Here is a 15,318-nt window from a genome sequence, read left to right on the forward strand (position 1 = left end):
ATTCTTTTCATTCTGTGCCGCTCGACGCGTCTCCCACCAAAACCGCCGTACGGACTATCGATCTCTTCATGGAGTGCTGGTTAACTTCCTAGAGATCAAGACGGATTCGACTTGTTCGGTTATTCTTAGGGAGGGATGCTTGGTCTAGAGTTCCTCAGGCCGCACTGTTTGGTGTTGACCAACTCCTTCGCGGATACGGGGTTGTGGAACATGTCAACTAGGGAGCTCAGCAAGGCCTTCCCGAACGATATACAGAAGGGGCTGGCTGTCGGCGTGCTGGATACAGAAACATACGGAAAGACGCTCGGAGTATTCCACAAGAACCGCGGATGTCTTGTCGATCCGTGGCCGGAAGAGCTGGTGTATTGATGAACCAATCAACGAGGCCGTCTACGGACATCTCCGTTGCAGTGAGGTAATAGACCCTGTATTTTCATTAGAGAGCTGTGTCTTGACCCCATTCGTGTTCGTGCAGATACCGCCCTGGGCTTTGTCGTTTCGCCTATACATCTTAGATGGTACAACCTCTCCACCATTAGAATCTTGAAACAGTTCGCTCTTATTGGGTGTGATATGGGCTTGTATCCAGCTACTAAGGTATTGTGACATTCTTTGCGTCAATGTTCTTCCTGAAAATGAAGTACCCGAATACAGAAATCAGGAACCGTTCGTTCATGATTGTCCTCGTGCTTCCAACTCGCCAGATGCTTCGAAATACGAATGCGGAGGTCACGGCGTACATGCATAGTATATGCGTCCTGACCGATTCAGCTCATCATGACGAGTCATAGGCTGCATATTCAACCAACACCACTTATGTGGCATCTCTACTATGTAGGCATCAGAAAACATGGTCGCCATTGGAGTCCGAAAGTCTGGACATATTCATAGCACTTAGATCGGCTGTGGTGCTACAGCATCGGATTACCGTATCTGTTTTCTCTCGACGCTACAACACATGAAATTGGTCTTTTCCAAACAGTACCGCCAGCCAGTGAACGACACTAACATTGGCGGGATGGCGGCGGGAAACATCACTCATCACCCAGGGTCCCGAGATACTAGATCTCCGTGAAACATAACCTCATGACTTATGTTTTGCACGGATGTGCCTATCCACCGGAAACGAAGGTCGGAGAAGCGTGTCGCCGTGACCAAGGACTATTTTCGACTGATACCCCCTTGTTCGGTTCCCCACATCATTCAAACATACCTATTGAACGAGGCTTGATGATTCCTGACCGCGTCAGACGCGTCATTCGTTCCCCCCTACTCGACCTCGGCACTCATACACAGCTGTATTTTCATTTCTACTCCACAACTGATGACCTCCGTCGCCCAGAGAGGACGACTCGGAAAACTATAAGAGAGGGATTAAACCAGCAGGTAATCTCAAGCCCTCACAATTGTAGAGCTTATTCAATCTCACTTCATCATGTTCGCTCGTATCTCTGTCTCAGCTCTTCTGGCTCTACCCCTCCTTGCCAGCGCTGGTGTGATCCCTGTCGTCCTTCCCCGTGACGATATTACGAGCAGACAACTCTCCGACATCCTCTGCCCTGCCCCGTATCCTCTTCCCTTAGTTGAAGAATCCAACAAACGTACTGTTGTTACGGGCAGACAGGTTGTCACGATCTCCCCGGTCATCTCCCCAGTCCTTCGTCGCGAAGAATCGTATGATGGTGCTATTATTACAGGCAGGAATGCACCTGCAGCACCAGCCGCACCGGCCGCGCCTGCAGCACCGGCAGCACCTCCCGCCGCACCAGCACCTGCAGCGCCTGCCGCACCAGCTGCTCCTGCAGCACCTCCTGCAGCACCTGCACCAGCCGCACCCGCAGCGCCAGCAGCACCTCCTGCCGCGCCAGCAGCACCAGCAGCACCAGCAGCGCCTGCCGCGCCTGCCGCACCAGCGCCCAGCGGCGGTAACGGCGCCGCTTGCACCGCAACTGGTACGGCGCAGTGCTGTGATTCTACTCAGAGCGTGAGTCTATCTTCCTCCCACTGATCCATGCAAAAGCTGACGAGAATTATTAGCCCACCGACTTGAGTGCCCCCGTTTCAACCCTCTTGGCCCTCCTCGGAGTCGCCGTCGGTCAGCTCACTGGCAATGTGTAGGTTTTTCCATTATCCTCAATAGACGGCGGTAGCTCATGTTCTACAGCGGTTTGTCCTGCAGCCCCATCTCCGTCATTGGTGTTGGCGGAACCCAGTGCAACAACCAAGTCGTCTGCTGTGATAACAATAACTTCGTCAGTAACAAGTGTTTCGCAGATTGATTCGACACTCACCTTTCCTTAGAACGGCCTTGTTTCTCTTGGCTGCACCCCCCTCAATGTCGGGCTCTAAAGGACTCGTGAACCAGAACGTTTTGGCTATAGTTGCAGTTGAAAGTGGATTAATTTGTTCGACAAGTAAATAGATCGAGAAAAGTCAGTATTACTGAAAAGTAACATATGTGCTAATGACTATCATGTTTATCATTTTGAAGCCTTGGATTTCCCGACCGTTCCCTTACAGTGTCTTTGCACTAAGCCGGAGTCAGGTAATTAGTTGGACAAGTTTGAACACCATCCCAGGTCGGTCAATGCATTAGAGCGTTACCATCTCCGTCTGATTGTATTGCGGTCGTCGAGGAGATATCGCTCAGGACTTTTCGTTGAGTCTCCTTTTAGAGATTCTGGTCTGGGAGGAGTGGGTGGGATATATGGATCTGATAAATGGATTCTACATAACCATCTATATATCGTCTTTCCGTTTTCTTTACATGCTAAGCCGCCGGTAATCGATACGGATGTTTGAAGGCATCTATGCATGACACGCCTCGAGGACTAGGGTCTGGCCTGGCCTGAAGACTACCGACGGTAACATCCGATCTCCTGCCTCAGAACCCAACAAGTATCAGAAGGCACTACTCTTGCCGTTCTTTTCCGTCTGCTTCATGGCTCCCAACTTCATAAAACACGGTGACGACCGAGAGTTTGCCTGACTCTGAGGACCTTCAATGGACCAAAGCGTGAAAAGACGCGCAGTTATCACTGCGGCTGTCAACATCACCGCCGTGGCTTTCGTTGCCCGTCTCGATGCTCACAGATCTCCCAGTATAGGACCTACACAAATCCGATTCGAAAGCACAACACAGAAAATCAAGAAATAGATACACCAAAATAATACCTGAAACTATGCCCCATCCTCTCCTTCGTCCTTTTTATCTTCCTCCTCCTTCTCGTCGCTCTCGTCGACCTTCTCAGACTCTTTCTGGATAGCGCCCAAGGCCAGTTTGAAACTAGACGCCAAAAGTTAATGGGGAGATCCTCTCGAATGAAACCAAACATGCCGAACCTTTCCGCAGGCTTGACAGGCATACGCTTGTCGATCATAACACCACCCTTAGCGAACACAAAGTGACTTCGTGAAGTTTTGGTGGTACCGGCGCCGAGCGCAGAAATGAACACACGTTTGGGATCGGAAAGAAGGTTATAGGGCAGAGATTTCTATGCGAAACACGCGTGAGAACAGCGGAAAAGGATGAAGCTGAGATGAACGAACCTTATCCTTCCATTTACCCTGCTTCCCTGGCTCGTCGGCACTCAGACAATACACGTCGTATCCCGCCTCAGTGAACTTGTCGTACGCATCTCGATAAGCGCAAGCTTGTTGCGTGCAGCCGGCTAAAAGGCAGGCAAAAAAGGGGGACCAACGTAATGTAATAGAATGGAAGCGAAGATCAGTCAGCAACGAGTACCCATCCAACCACTAGCAACGCACGAGTATCAGCCCTGGGCACCAAGAAGAGCACCACGCCCCGCTCCTTGGCAATCGTCCCAATCTCAACGTCCTCGCCGTTTTGGTTCGGAAGTGTTATCGACAGTCCAGTGAGCAAGGAACCTATTTGGAGCTGCTCGACTTTTTCTTGTAATTCGTCCGTGTCTTCCGCCACCTTTTTCGTCTGGGAAAGGTCAGCGATGTCCTTGCGATAAGGGTGAACCTGGTATACCTTCTTCTTGGGCCTACCGCCCTCGCTGTCGGCTTTTCTCTTCGCTTTGGGCGCAGGCTGGGATGATATCCGCGTTGAGCGCCGTGGTTCGGCGGTCGTCGTTTCTGCAACAGCTTTGCGGGCCATCGATAGTGGTGGTACGGGTTTGAGACGTGTTGGAAGGTTCGCCAAATATATTCAAACACCGCGTCGCGTGTACGCGTCTCGGCATGCCGGCGTGTTCAAGGTTTCTCGCACAGACCCCTTGTTCGCCGTCGTATGTTCGACTCGATCACTCCCTTTGTGGACATATTCTGCTGCGGGGCCGTATGTATCTGGGTAAATTTATTTCGTTTACTTGCTTTGATTCTGCTGACGATTTTTTATCGGTAGTTAACTTCCAAAGAGGACGGCGCATGTTCGGACTCGTCGACAATGTGAATAGCCGCCAGCTTTCTCTTATGGATAATCGAAATTTCATCTTATTCCCTTTCCTAGGAATTCCATTGACATAGCACTGGTCGGATGACCAAATCTTCCAAACGGCTTTTGTTCTCCCTGCGGCTAGTGAACAATACCCTCTCACAAAACTTAGGTTCTGTTTGCTTCGGCTTCGGACTATGAGTCGTCCTTCATAACCAAGACTCAAAAACCAGTCCCGGAGTCTCTATCCTGTCCGTACCTCGCGATGAACTTGTCCTACGACCTCCAGAACTGCGGCACCTTCAATCGCAACTCTCTGCCACCAAAACTCGACCTCATCCAGGACATAAAAACCCGCATCGCGCAACTATTCCGCGCCGAGAACACCCGTGAGTCAAACATCCCTAATCTCCTCTCCCCGTCGTTGCTTATTTCGCCCTATAGTTCAGCTCTGGAAGCATACCAACCCCACCAGCTTAAACACCTCACCTTTCAACAGTATCATCATCTCTCCATCAACGCAAGAGTACCTATCCGTGGACGATGCTATCAAAACCGTAAACGAAGAGATGCCACCTGGTTACAGACTACGAAAGCCTTGCCAAATCCGCTTTCAGATTGTCGACGATAAGCCTGTAAACTCTACCGGGGAACAACGGTTGCTCTTTCTCAAAGGTACCTCGTCCGTCATTCTAGCGGTTTGGTGCAACTAAATAGATATATCGCAGATATCGACGAGCTGATTGCCCGGATACGATGGGGAAGAAGAGATCTCAGCCAGAGGATTTGTCGTATACGAAATACCGACCTGGTACAGGGAAAGCGTTAATGCAATTCTTTTCACAACCAAGGAAAGAAATGGAGTTAAAATTTGATGTGTTGCTCACCTTAGACAGACATCTGGCAACCCGGGAAAATGCATAGCCTCAAATCAGGCACACAGGACGATGCGTGTTCGGTTTCCCTTTCCTTGCGCCTTGTTATTGTCGTCGCCGCCAGTACGACGGCGGCTTTGGTTGGAGCTGTGTCGGACAGGTCCGGTCCGAGTCAGACTTGGAACCAGGTGTCTAGGCCCAAGCGGTTTCGTGCTTGTCTTAACTCTTTCTCTTCTACACCGACGATGGGTGCCTATAAGACCGATCTGCCCTTCGAGGTCGCAGAGATTATCATTTCCGAGTTTTGGTACTCTGAACATCCATCTGATGACCGTATCGCCTTCATGACTGCATGCCCCCGTATCTGCAGCCTCTGGCGGGATGTCTATGCGAGTATTACATCCCGAGACATCTACGTCCCGACCGTCGGATACCTATTCTACCTCAGCTCTATCATCCGTACCAAAAAGTCCTCAATCTACCGTCCTTTCCTCCGCAAATCTACCCGTACCATCACCTGCCATGTCGATCTCATCAAATTAATCAACGACTCAGCCATGTTCCCATACACAGTCTTGTCTCACATGCCAAATTATGCCGGCTTTCGCAAGTGTTTCCCTAACATCCAGTGCATTAACCTCGAGATTAAGCTCCTTCCGGGAGCACCACACTGGCCTTTAAGGGAGGGTTCTGACCAACTCATCCGAACTCAAGTCTCTATACGACTTGATAAAGCGAAAACACGGCTCAGTGTGCTACCTATAGATTGGCGTGTCACCGTCGATGATCCTCCGGATATCAGCGAATTCGATCCCAGTGAACTCAAGTTCATATGGACAGAATTCCTTACTGAGGTGCATCGCGATATGCATCAGTTCAGCTGGCTGCTAAGGTCCATGATGGTCGGCGCCTTCCATTCGTCTGCAGCGGAAAGCTCGACATGCTCTGATGGCGCCCGTCATTTTCGCCATCGCACCTACTGCAAAGAAGAAGGGAGCGATTTATGGGGCATCAACCATCGTTTCTGGAAGGCAGGCAGAAGTGAGAGATACATCATCTTTGATTTCCGTGATCAATTAATCATTGCGACTAGATGTCAAGACTGTTTTTTCTCTATTGCATGATTTGTTCTGGGACAACTCCCTAAGTGTTGAGCTTCCCACATGGAGACGCGACTGCAGTCCGGAACGAGGGTTTCGATGGTATCGACTCCATGATGGAAGTAAATTTGCCATGAGAGACGGCACTGTCGTCTTACTATGATGGAGAATAGCGACGCGACCTTCGTCTGACATTCAGTCTTCTGTCCCATGTCCAATTAAGCAGTGGTCTATTAATCCCGTACCGTTCATACACTGCCCCGAAGCGCTTCTGCCGCAAGACGAAGTTTTAACTCATTCAACTCCGGAATCTTTGGCCAATCCGCTATGAACTTGCACCATATGTTTACCCTCTGTCGACGCTCCTGCTCATCTGTATCTCTGTCAAGGCCTGACGTCAGGGTTTCGTAGTTGTCCATAAGGGAAGACGTGTTGTCACGGAGTTTCTGGACGACCAAAGCAAGCGAATTTATCTCATTCAACGAACAGTTTCTCTCAACGAAGTTGTTCACGGTTTCGATGCCGCGAAGAGTCCTTGATAAGGCCCTGGAAGATGTTTAGCAATCCTGGTTCTGAATATCACAGATTTGAAGGGAATACCTATGATAGTGATACATGCACTTCCTGTACAGTTGCTCGGTGGAGGGAGGTTCGGGAGGTTCTGTGCAGTATACTGCGTACATCTGGGCCATGACACCGAACTTCAAGCTCTCTAGCCTCTAGCTTTTGGTAAGGAATGAGGAGTAGCGATGGAACGAAAGAGGCGTACCGCCTTGAGCTTATCCTGTTTGAACATCCTCGCAGACTCGTTGTCCTTTCCAACCTTCTCGCCGAGGCTCGATGTCAGTCTCATCTCCAAGTTGAATGGAACTCGCCTGGATCATTGAAAGAAAGGGTTCTTTCAAATGCTTTATCACTGTTGAGACTTCAGCATCAGGCAAAAGGGAAGTTTGTTGCACCAGCGCCACGTACTGAAGTTTTTGACTCCATCTATGCTCCAGAATATAGCGCCTATAATACAGGATATAATCCATGCAAAGAAAAAAACTACGTCCTCCATGTTAAGGGTGAGGTGAAAGGCGATGTGCGTAGGTGCAAATAAGAAGCAGAGTGATTGGCAGCGTTAGTAGGCTCGTCACCGTGTGACGTCACTCAAATATCCGACGTGACCGATCTCTGTGTTCACTGTTGACTTTGACCACTCAGTCCTACTTACTACGGTATCAGAGAATTATCAAAATGACAAATGTTCAAATGTCTTTTTCCTGGGGGGTAAACTTATCTCTAATGGGAAGCAAATACCTGTTGGGTAACGGCGGTACGCGTAGTACTAGAATTAGGACGGCTATGTACGCGTTCCTGGTCATATGATATTCATGTGATCTCCTCCTGTGGTCGCTTACCGGTCGCTTTAAGTTTCAGATCGAAGTCAACAATAGTAGTATCTCGTTCGATATAAGCCTCGCGTATGATAGAGAGGAATGGGACATGGTTTTTTAGGAGGTACGCCATTGACTCCCTAGCCACGTAACCTTGGCTAACCGTTTTTTCACCTATGAACCTCACTTCTCGGTATGGATGCGAAGACAGCGGTAATATTTACGTCTGCCGTAAATTCTACAGGGGAACGGCGGTCGTTGTTTCTCAAAGGTACCTCTTCCGTCTGGTTTTTGGTTAGGCGTAACTGAATCAACGGACATCTGAAAGATATATGGGCAACGATCTCGAATTCGAGAAGGCACATGTGTTCCAGCACTGACTCCAGTGTCTTCGAGTCCAGATCTTCCGATGACTGCCCCGTACGAAGAAGGACCATGATCACTGCACATAACATGCGGTCCCACAGCCATATCGGCCGGAGTACAGTGACAACGGCAATCAGAGATTTTCTGAACAACATTACATGAGATGAGTTGAATGAGCGATAGTTACTGCACTAACAGTAGAGGGACCTGATTCCATCGATAAGAGGGCTGCTCGTCAGCTGGGTACAAGCAAATTAGATCAAAGTGTCTCCTCCAATGAATAACTTTCGCACCTTCCTGAAAGATTTAGAGCGTTAGGAATGAGGACAACAACGGCTGAGGATGATGGGCGAAGAACGTAAGGTGCGGAAACGAGAATCAAGTTCGTTACTCACGATGCACGTGTTAAGAGCTTATTTACTTGCTGTTAGAACATCGCGTCCTACACTATACATACACCTTAAGAAACCGTAGTACGCGTGCCGTTAATCTGTTCAAGAAACGCAATCATGTTTGAGAAGACAAGTTATTCATTGAGGAATTCGGGAGACAAATGCCTTATGACGACGTGATCACCCCAATTTTTATCCCAGTCACTTGAAATGGCATTGTCAGTCCGGTCGAAGGAGAGATCTCGCACTTCATAAACAAGGTATTCAGCCATCTCGAAGATAGTCATCACTCAACGCTCCCTAAATTCCGCATCACTGTTGATGTTGATATTTTGCAACTAGGCATCCATTCGGAGAGGGAATCATATCATCCAATTCCAGTATCTGTATCGGTCACTTGGGAGGAACCATTTTTGCGGAAACGAAAGCTGATATATAAATGGGTCACGAAGACAAGAATCCATTAACCAGATCCATATACCTCTCCCGCTCCTCCCACATGGGAGTATGACTCGATTTCTCCATCGTTACCCACTTGGCCTGATGAATCCCTCTAAATAGAGGCTCGACGACAAAGTCCTGAGCTATATCCGCTCGTCCGTTGATCACAAAAGTCGGAACACGAACACGGTCAAGACGATCGACAATAGTCCATGTACGCAGCTCTCCAGTAAACCTGCAGGGTCTGTCAGTATGCATTGAGGAGAATTATATGGTCACTGACATCCCCACAGCAACAGAGACAGCTGCCGATGGACTGATCGATTGATCCATCGAGTATACCAGCTCCTCCGGCCACGGATCGACGAGACATCCGTGCTTCTTGTGGAAAGCCTTGAGCGCATTGCCGTACGCTTCCATATCTGCCACGCCAACAGCCAATCCCTTCTGTACATCATCCGGGAAGGCCTTGCTGAGCTCCCCAGTCGACGCATCCCACATCTCCATATCTGCCAAAGAGTTGGCCAATACCAAGTGGCGCAACTCATCGGGCTGCCGGCGCACTTCGAACTTTAGACCGAGTATCCCACCCCACGAATAACTGAGGAAATCGAAGCCAGCTTGGATGTGGAAGTGCTCGAGAAGGTTGACCAGTTCATCGATGAAGAGATCGACAGTCCAGAACAACGGCGGCTTTGACTGGAGATGTGTCGAACGAGTGTTTCCGATTTGGTCGTAGAGGTTGACTAGGATTGAGAATTTTGTGGTGAGGTCCGAGAGGGGTGGGAGGTAGTCGTGGGATAGACCTGAAGTAGTTATCGGTGTGACAAGCATTTCGACAAGTGCTAAACAAGACCGAGCTGGACCACCATGCGCCACAACCAAGAAGGGTGTGCGCGCATGGTTATCGAGGTTACCGACAACTTTGTGCCATGTCTGGTACTCTTCGTCTTGATGGTTGAAAGGGAGGCATCCTTCAGCCGTCGACATGAACCTTCAGCAAATGTTAAAGTGAGAAGAAGAGCGAGAGACAGGGGACATACTGAAATAATGGAAGGTCCCAATTACGGTCTCACGTTCTGCTTCGCCGAAACATTCCTAACCGAGGGTACCGATGTCGCCAGACAATGTACATCGAGATGCTGAACTTGGGCGGGCGGAATCTACAAAGCCGAGAACGATGCGGTAGGGACGTATTCATTTGCGATGCCGTCCTACGGCCGACAGTCAGCTTCCGAAGGAGACCAGGGGATGCAGAGGAATGGGTACGCACAAGAAGCATTTTCACTGCGGAATATCGCCACCTCCATCCAAGCGAAAGTCCTTGAAAAGCAATTGGACAAAGGCGAATATCTTATCTGGACGCCCTCGGCTACCATCTGCGAATCACTGTGACGAGGCCGTTTACACGACATGAAGAAGCAAACTCGCGTATCACGTATACCCGAGAAGTCACAACCGAAAAAAAAAAGGTTCAGGAGAGGTGCCGATAGGTCACTGGGACACAAGGCTGAGCACTGCGGCATTGAAGCTAGGCCGAGCTGTGAATTAGGAATGGTTATAAAACATGACTAGCTCATAGCGACACACCAGTACACCTCGTTATAACTCTTCATTGCCATATTCTTTGTTGAATTTACCTAAACGAAATGAAGATGGCGAAGAGCTAGACCTCATTTCTGTACCATCGCGAAACATGTTACGTTGGCAAAAGTAGATGGAGGGAAAAACATACCTTATCAAAGTATGTGAACGCTCCAGCCCTAGTCACGGGAGATATCCCTGCCGACCTTCAAAAGATCACTCCTCGTCAAGAATGGCAGGTCTCGCCACAGCAAAAGGACGCCAGAATCTTGAAAGGATGCCCAGGTGTCTGGCCGAGATGTTGCTGAAGGTAGACTGCCTACGTTCTTCACGATAAATCACTTAATAAAAGGAAGTTGGCGTCGTGAAAAAGTCATAAGAGATATAGCCCACCAAACTGAGGAACCTTGGCATTACTCATTCCTAAAATTGTCGCAATTGGTGATGCCGGTAACAAGCTAGACCGATATCGCGATGAGCTCTGGCAATAATTGCCACGTCAAGAAGGTCCACGGCAGAGCGTTGTGCATGTGCAGACATATGCATAATTGCCTTAGGGGAGCTAAAGTCCCTAATGGAGGAGGAAGGAAAACGACTTTGTTTGTTGACGCGTTGATGATGTCCAAACAACTGCTCGTCATCGGCCATGACCACGACCTCGGCTCTTTTCGCGTATCTTAGACGATTGGCACGCCTCCTCCTGGCCGTAGCAGACAAGCGTACTTAGCACTTTACGTTTGCTGCTCATATGCATAACGAAAGTTAAATTCGGTGTGTAATGGCCTTCTCACTAGGGAGCGCTGAAAAATATGGCTTAGCCAATCGCATCTAAATAACGGCGACCTATGAGCCTGTCCTTTGCACGCTTATACCAATTATAAGGAATCCCATGCTCCAGGGGTCTATCTGTTCCATAGGCAGGCCATCTCTAAACTTCTCTTTGTCGTTTCTAATATAATCCCTACTATTAGAAACTCAATTATATGCAAGGAAGGACAAATCTTCACCCTGCGGATCTTAGAGCTGATCTCTGCAATGGTGAAGGATTGAGGATCTCGGTAACGCGACTCCGCGCGGCGCGGATGCGATGGCCCTCATCCCACAGTGCCGTAGACTGCCTTCATAATAGGGTACGGTTTTGGAACCACGATATTTCATCTTCTGGTATCGTATCTTGTTTCTTATAGGACCGTAAATCGGACTTTCGGACACTATCTGTCGCACGGGATACAAATACGTACCCCGCCTTTTCATGTGTTTCGGTATCTGTATTTGAAGTGATCCGTAGGATTCCTTAACTCAGGGATAAAACGATATGGATCTAACTCATTCGTCTCCTACACGAGGGCAGTATAATGTGGTGCCGAGTCATCCTATGCATAATCAGTGAAACTGAGAACGAGAGTGACATAAAGCAATATATAGAGGCAATTTACACTGGAGAGAGTGAGCGTACTACTGAAGATGAGGACTGGGTAAAGACAAGTCTAAGAAAATCTAACAAGCAAAGTAGTGAGGGTAGCGTAAAGGCACATTAATTGGTCATATGGAAAGGGGAGCGGAGAGGAAAGGGAACAACCGGGGTATGAAGAGAAGTACAAGAGGAGGGGAAGGGACGGTACGTAGCAGGAGAATAGCAGGATGGCGTGCACAACGTCTGCGATTCTGTAACCAACTCTGTCGGACCTGCTGCTGTAACGAAACGTGTAAAGAAATGGGTCCACGTCGCCACCATTAGAAGGGACCCTCTGCCTGCCAGTTACGCAGTATCATTCCTGCTGACGTTTTTAATCAACACTGGAATCGTCATTGACGCCCATACTGGGTCCGGTTGAATGGAATCAGCAGGCCGATCGCGCACTATGGGCCGATCTGCACCATCTTCAAAGGCAGTGCCCAAGGCAGGCTGTGAAATGCATCGGAGGTCTACTGATTCCGTGGTCACGAAAATCTTGATGAAGGTGACGTCCACATTCTGCCCTGCTGGCAGGCAGAACAGGAAGGGTTCTACCATGCCCGGGCCACTGCTGTCAGTGGAAAGGCCGAAGGAAATTTTATCGCCCTCTTTGGTAAGGCACGTCTCAACATTACGCTCACTATTGCTCGAGCTCATATTTGAGTATATGGAATCTATAAGACAGTGCGCGGTCAGTATAGTAACAAGAACAGGTGCGATCTGTACTTGCCTATTTCAAGGGTGGATGGTTCGAAAACGAAAATATGGGGGTATAGTGCTCCAACCGGGTTGGATATGAATTTCCTACGGATCGTCAACCCATATCGTGGAGCATTGTTGTTGTCGCGGGCATTAAACGGGTCGAGATCCCCAGCAACCTCGACGAACTCCCTCCGAGTCTGGGAGTCCTGTGAGTTGAGAACGGAGAGAATATCACCTCCGGCGACTTCTAGACGGTTCTCTGGGTGCCGTTTGAGTTCGTGCATTTCGACGGAGACGAAATCTTCTATTTTCTTTTGGCTCCCAGATGTCAAATAGTAGATGAAATGCGTATAGGCATCGATGAACTGCCTGATATCATCAATGTTACTGGCGAGAGGTTTGTATGAGAAGTGGTCAGGAAAGCCTTCTTGTTCAGCCTGCCTGAAAATACGATTTCCCTCCATTTTATCGAAGCAGTCACCCTTTGTCACGAAATGCTTGTAATACGTGTTCGTATTCCCTCGACGAATAGAAACTTCATTTCTGGCTCCAGCGCTGACCTCCAAGCAAATGTCCGCCTCATCTGGGCGATCGATGTAGTGGAAAGGATAACTGGGCACATTAGATGGTGAGAGGAGGTCAATCTTTTCCGGATCGTAATACACGAGCAGGTCGTCGACAGGACACTCCGATAATCGTGCATACAGTATGCCAGTGTAGTTGTAGTCTTGCGATGAGGGCTGGTTCTCTTCAAGCATGATCTTCTCCTCCTTAAAAAAGACCTTCGCTGTCGTCAATGGTGAAGACGTCATTATTGGTGAATCGGTGTCGTAGATGGCGTATATAGACTTCTCGTGGATGTGGAGAGGCCCGGCACTGTGCCCAGCATGAAGCAAAAACATACGATGACCGGTATCTGTGAGCGTTTCTGCTTTGCAAGGGATCATCGGGCGAATCATCGTTTCTGGGCCGGAGCGCATAAATATGCGTCGATGGATATGCTTCCCGTATATGCATGGAGTCTGTCTAAAGACGATGGTATCATTAAACAGGCGTCAAGTACCAGCAATATCAAAACTTACTTGGTCTTCGTTTTCTGCATTTCAACAACGATTTTATCCGTGAGCCCCCTGTATGTCAGGTGGGTGTGAATATGCCCTTGATATGCTCCTTTCAGAACCTTCAGCAGGGCCGTAGTGAATCTGCCTCCCTCTGATATCTCTCGCGCCTTCTGATCTGACAAGCATGCTGCTAGAAATACATGGGAGTCCCACGATGCACGAAAGTCTTCGCGGCTCGGGACTTTGACATTCGGGTATCCCTCTCTCGTTTCACCGTTGCCGCATTCAGGTAAGATGGGCTGAGTGTCGCACTGGGTAGGATTACTCTCGATATCGTCCACTCCGCGCACTAGCTCGCTTGGATCCGACTCGTTGGAGTCCAAATCGTCCGAGTCGGAATCATCTCCTCTGTTCAATCCTGCGGAATGGCAGCAGTCACATATCAATGTCTGGACATCGAGACATAAGTGTCGCCGAGCAGGAATTACACGATCCAGTTGACTCACAATGTTATTCCCTTTTGCATCCGACAACTTCCGGAGAATGTCACTAATCCTCTGATCAGAAATACATTCTCCCTTCACTAATTCGCCGCCACAGGCCGAATCAGGAACTCCCTTCTCGCCATCGACAGGGCACAGCAACTCTATGTAGCCGTCGTCGGTCTTCCAGCCTGGCCAATTGTTGGGCGCCTTAACCCTGCTGCCGTGCCCCGCAAAGTATATCAAGATTGCAGTCTTGTCCTTGACGATCTGTTTGTTGTCCTTGAAGGCCCTCAATTCTTCCAGGATAGCTGATCCTGTCGCATATTCGTCGGTGAGCAGTTTGATGCGCTCAGTAGGAACCTTCAAGTCCTTGCGCAACAAGTCTGCGATTGCATTGGCGTCGGGAACTGCACCCTTCAGGTGTTCAAAATGTTGGTATTCGTTGATACCGATGATCAATGCGAAGATGTCGAGACTGCATCGCACTGATCAGATTTATATGTTCCACTCAGGTAGACACATTCTTACGGTGAGTTTGTGTCTTTAGAGGAAAACCCCGCCGTTTGTCTACCCGGCGCGTTTGAGTCTGTCGGTGGCATGAGCTGGTGGTTTGAAGGAGCATAACAATGAAGGAAGCTTTACAATCCGCCGAGGTATTATTATTGTTCAGGTCGCCCATTGTGACGGAAAGTGTGATAGATCACTGGTGAAGAGAACGCAGAGGGGGAAGGGGGGATGAAAGACGTTTGAAGGATCCTGTGTTAGGTGAGCATATTTAAGTGAGTCTATTTAAGTGAGTCTGTTTCCGCGATCCACTCACAGACCGAATCTTCGGTTCAGATCCCAGGTTCGTAAAGGTGAAGTTTTGAAGCTGTATCTGAGCCTATGTTCTCGAAATACATTCTATTGGCTTGAAAGACAAAAATAAGCTCCTATCAAATAGCTGAACTCGCACCTCATGCTTGGCCCTTCAGTTTGTACATCTCCATTCAATGTTCAAGAATTCCATGGTGATAGGAACAGCCGGATCTCTTAGCGCTGAGAAACGCGCCCAAGTGACGAGTGCGACGTTATCTCC

At 49.0% G+C, this 15,318-nt stretch overlaps 6 protein-coding genes across 6 annotated transcripts; 2 read left to right on the forward strand and 4 right to left on the reverse strand.

Annotated features, from left to right (window-relative positions):
• Positions 1–129: 129 nt before the first annotated feature.
• Positions 130–369, forward strand: EV420DRAFT_1278305 (uncharacterized protein; the record flags this gene model as incomplete). Its single annotated transcript, XM_060468080.1, has 1 exon — positions 130–369. A coding segment is annotated over one exon (240 nt), but the record flags the coding sequence as incomplete, so codon positions are not given.
• Positions 370–1,435: 1,066 nt separating this feature from the next.
• EV420DRAFT_1485236 (fungal hydrophobin-domain-containing protein) lies at positions 1,436–2,349 on the forward strand (the record flags this gene model as incomplete). The annotated part of the gene is made up of 4 exons (XM_060470188.1): positions 1,436–1,984; positions 2,038–2,114; positions 2,165–2,252; positions 2,302–2,349. The coding sequence occupies 4 exons, from the start codon at positions 1,436–1,438 to the stop codon at positions 2,347–2,349; spliced, it is 762 nt and encodes a 253-aa protein (XP_060324372.1).
• Positions 2,350–2,695: 346 nt separating this feature from the next.
• Positions 2,696–4,236, reverse strand: EV420DRAFT_1577866 (AhpC-TSA-domain-containing protein). The gene is made up of 5 exons (XM_060474541.1): positions 3,998–4,236; positions 3,769–3,949; positions 3,550–3,671; positions 3,343–3,494; positions 2,696–3,286 (listed from the first exon to the last, which is right to left on the reverse strand). Exons 1-5 carry the CDS (start codon positions 4,121–4,123, stop codon positions 3,181–3,183), a joined length of 687 nt encoding a protein of 228 aa, XP_060324373.1. The 5' UTR covers positions 4,124–4,236; the 3' UTR covers positions 2,696–3,180.
• Positions 4,237–6,579: 2,343 nt separating this feature from the next.
• Positions 6,580–7,741, reverse strand: EV420DRAFT_1073275 (uncharacterized protein). The gene is made up of 5 exons (XM_060465653.1): positions 7,347–7,741; positions 7,250–7,290; positions 7,144–7,197; positions 6,975–7,093; positions 6,580–6,920 (listed from the first exon to the last, which is right to left on the reverse strand). The coding sequence occupies exons 1-5, from the start codon at positions 7,432–7,434 to the stop codon at positions 6,623–6,625; spliced, it is 600 nt and encodes a 199-aa protein (XP_060324374.1). The 5' UTR covers positions 7,435–7,741; the 3' UTR covers positions 6,580–6,622.
• A 994-nt stretch (positions 7,742–8,735) lies between these two features.
• Positions 8,736–10,077, reverse strand: EV420DRAFT_1073351 (proline iminopeptidase). The gene is made up of 3 exons (XM_060465654.1): positions 9,996–10,077; positions 9,236–9,946; positions 8,736–9,187 (listed from the first exon to the last, which is right to left on the reverse strand). The coding sequence occupies exons 2-3, from the start codon at positions 9,940–9,942 to the stop codon at positions 8,956–8,958; spliced, it is 939 nt and encodes a 312-aa protein (XP_060324375.1). The 5' UTR covers positions 9,943–9,946; positions 9,996–10,077; the 3' UTR covers positions 8,736–8,955.
• A 2,218-nt stretch (positions 10,078–12,295) lies between these two features.
• On the reverse strand, positions 12,296–14,919 carry EV420DRAFT_1485240 (caspase domain-containing protein; the record flags this gene model as incomplete). Its single annotated transcript, XM_060470189.1, has 6 exons — positions 12,296–12,632; positions 12,719–13,720; positions 13,777–14,204; positions 14,262–14,715; positions 14,769–14,826; positions 14,883–14,919. 6 exons carry the CDS (start codon positions 14,917–14,919, stop codon positions 12,296–12,298), a joined length of 2,316 nt encoding a protein of 771 aa, XP_060324376.1.
• Between the last annotated feature and the right edge of the window lie 399 nt (positions 14,920–15,318).

Source organism: Desarmillaria tabescens, assembly GCF_030435595.1.
Source record: "Desarmillaria tabescens strain CCBAS 213 chromosome Unknown EV420scaffold_63, whole genome shotgun sequence".
Taxonomy (NCBI): Eukaryota; Fungi; Basidiomycota; class Agaricomycetes; order Agaricales; family Physalacriaceae; genus Desarmillaria; species Desarmillaria tabescens.

Coding starts and splice junctions, on each gene's coding strand:
- EV420DRAFT_1577866 (XM_060474541.1), bottom strand. CDS start 4,123: ATGGCCCGCAAAGCTGTTGCAGAAACGACGACCGCCGAACCACGGCGC. Junction 3,495..3,549: donor AGGGTAAATGGAAGGATAAG/GTTCGTTCATCT, acceptor TGTTTCGCATAG/AAATCTCTGCCCTATAACCT. Junction 3,287..3,342: donor CCTGTCAAGCCTGCGGAAAG/GTTCGGCATGTT, acceptor TTTGGCGTCTAG/TTTCAAACTGGCCTTGGGCG.
- EV420DRAFT_1073275 (XM_060465653.1), bottom strand. CDS start 7,434: ATGGAGGACGTAGTTTTTTTCTTTGCATGGATTATATCCTGTATTATA. Junction 7,198..7,249: donor CCTTTCTTTCAATGATCCAG/GCGAGTTCCATT, acceptor CTCGGCGAGAAG/GTTGGAAAGGACAACGAGTC. Junction 6,921..6,974: donor TGCATGTATCACTATCATAG/GTATTCCCTTCA, acceptor AACATCTTCCAG/GGCCTTATCAAGGACTCTTC.
- EV420DRAFT_1073351 (XM_060465654.1), bottom strand. CDS start 9,942: ATGTCGACGGCTGAAGGATGCCTCCCTTTCAACCATCAAGACGAAGAG. Junction 9,188..9,235: donor GTCTCTGTTGCTGTGGGGAT/GTCAGTGACCAT, acceptor CAGACCCTGCAG/GTTTACTGGAGAGCTGCGTA.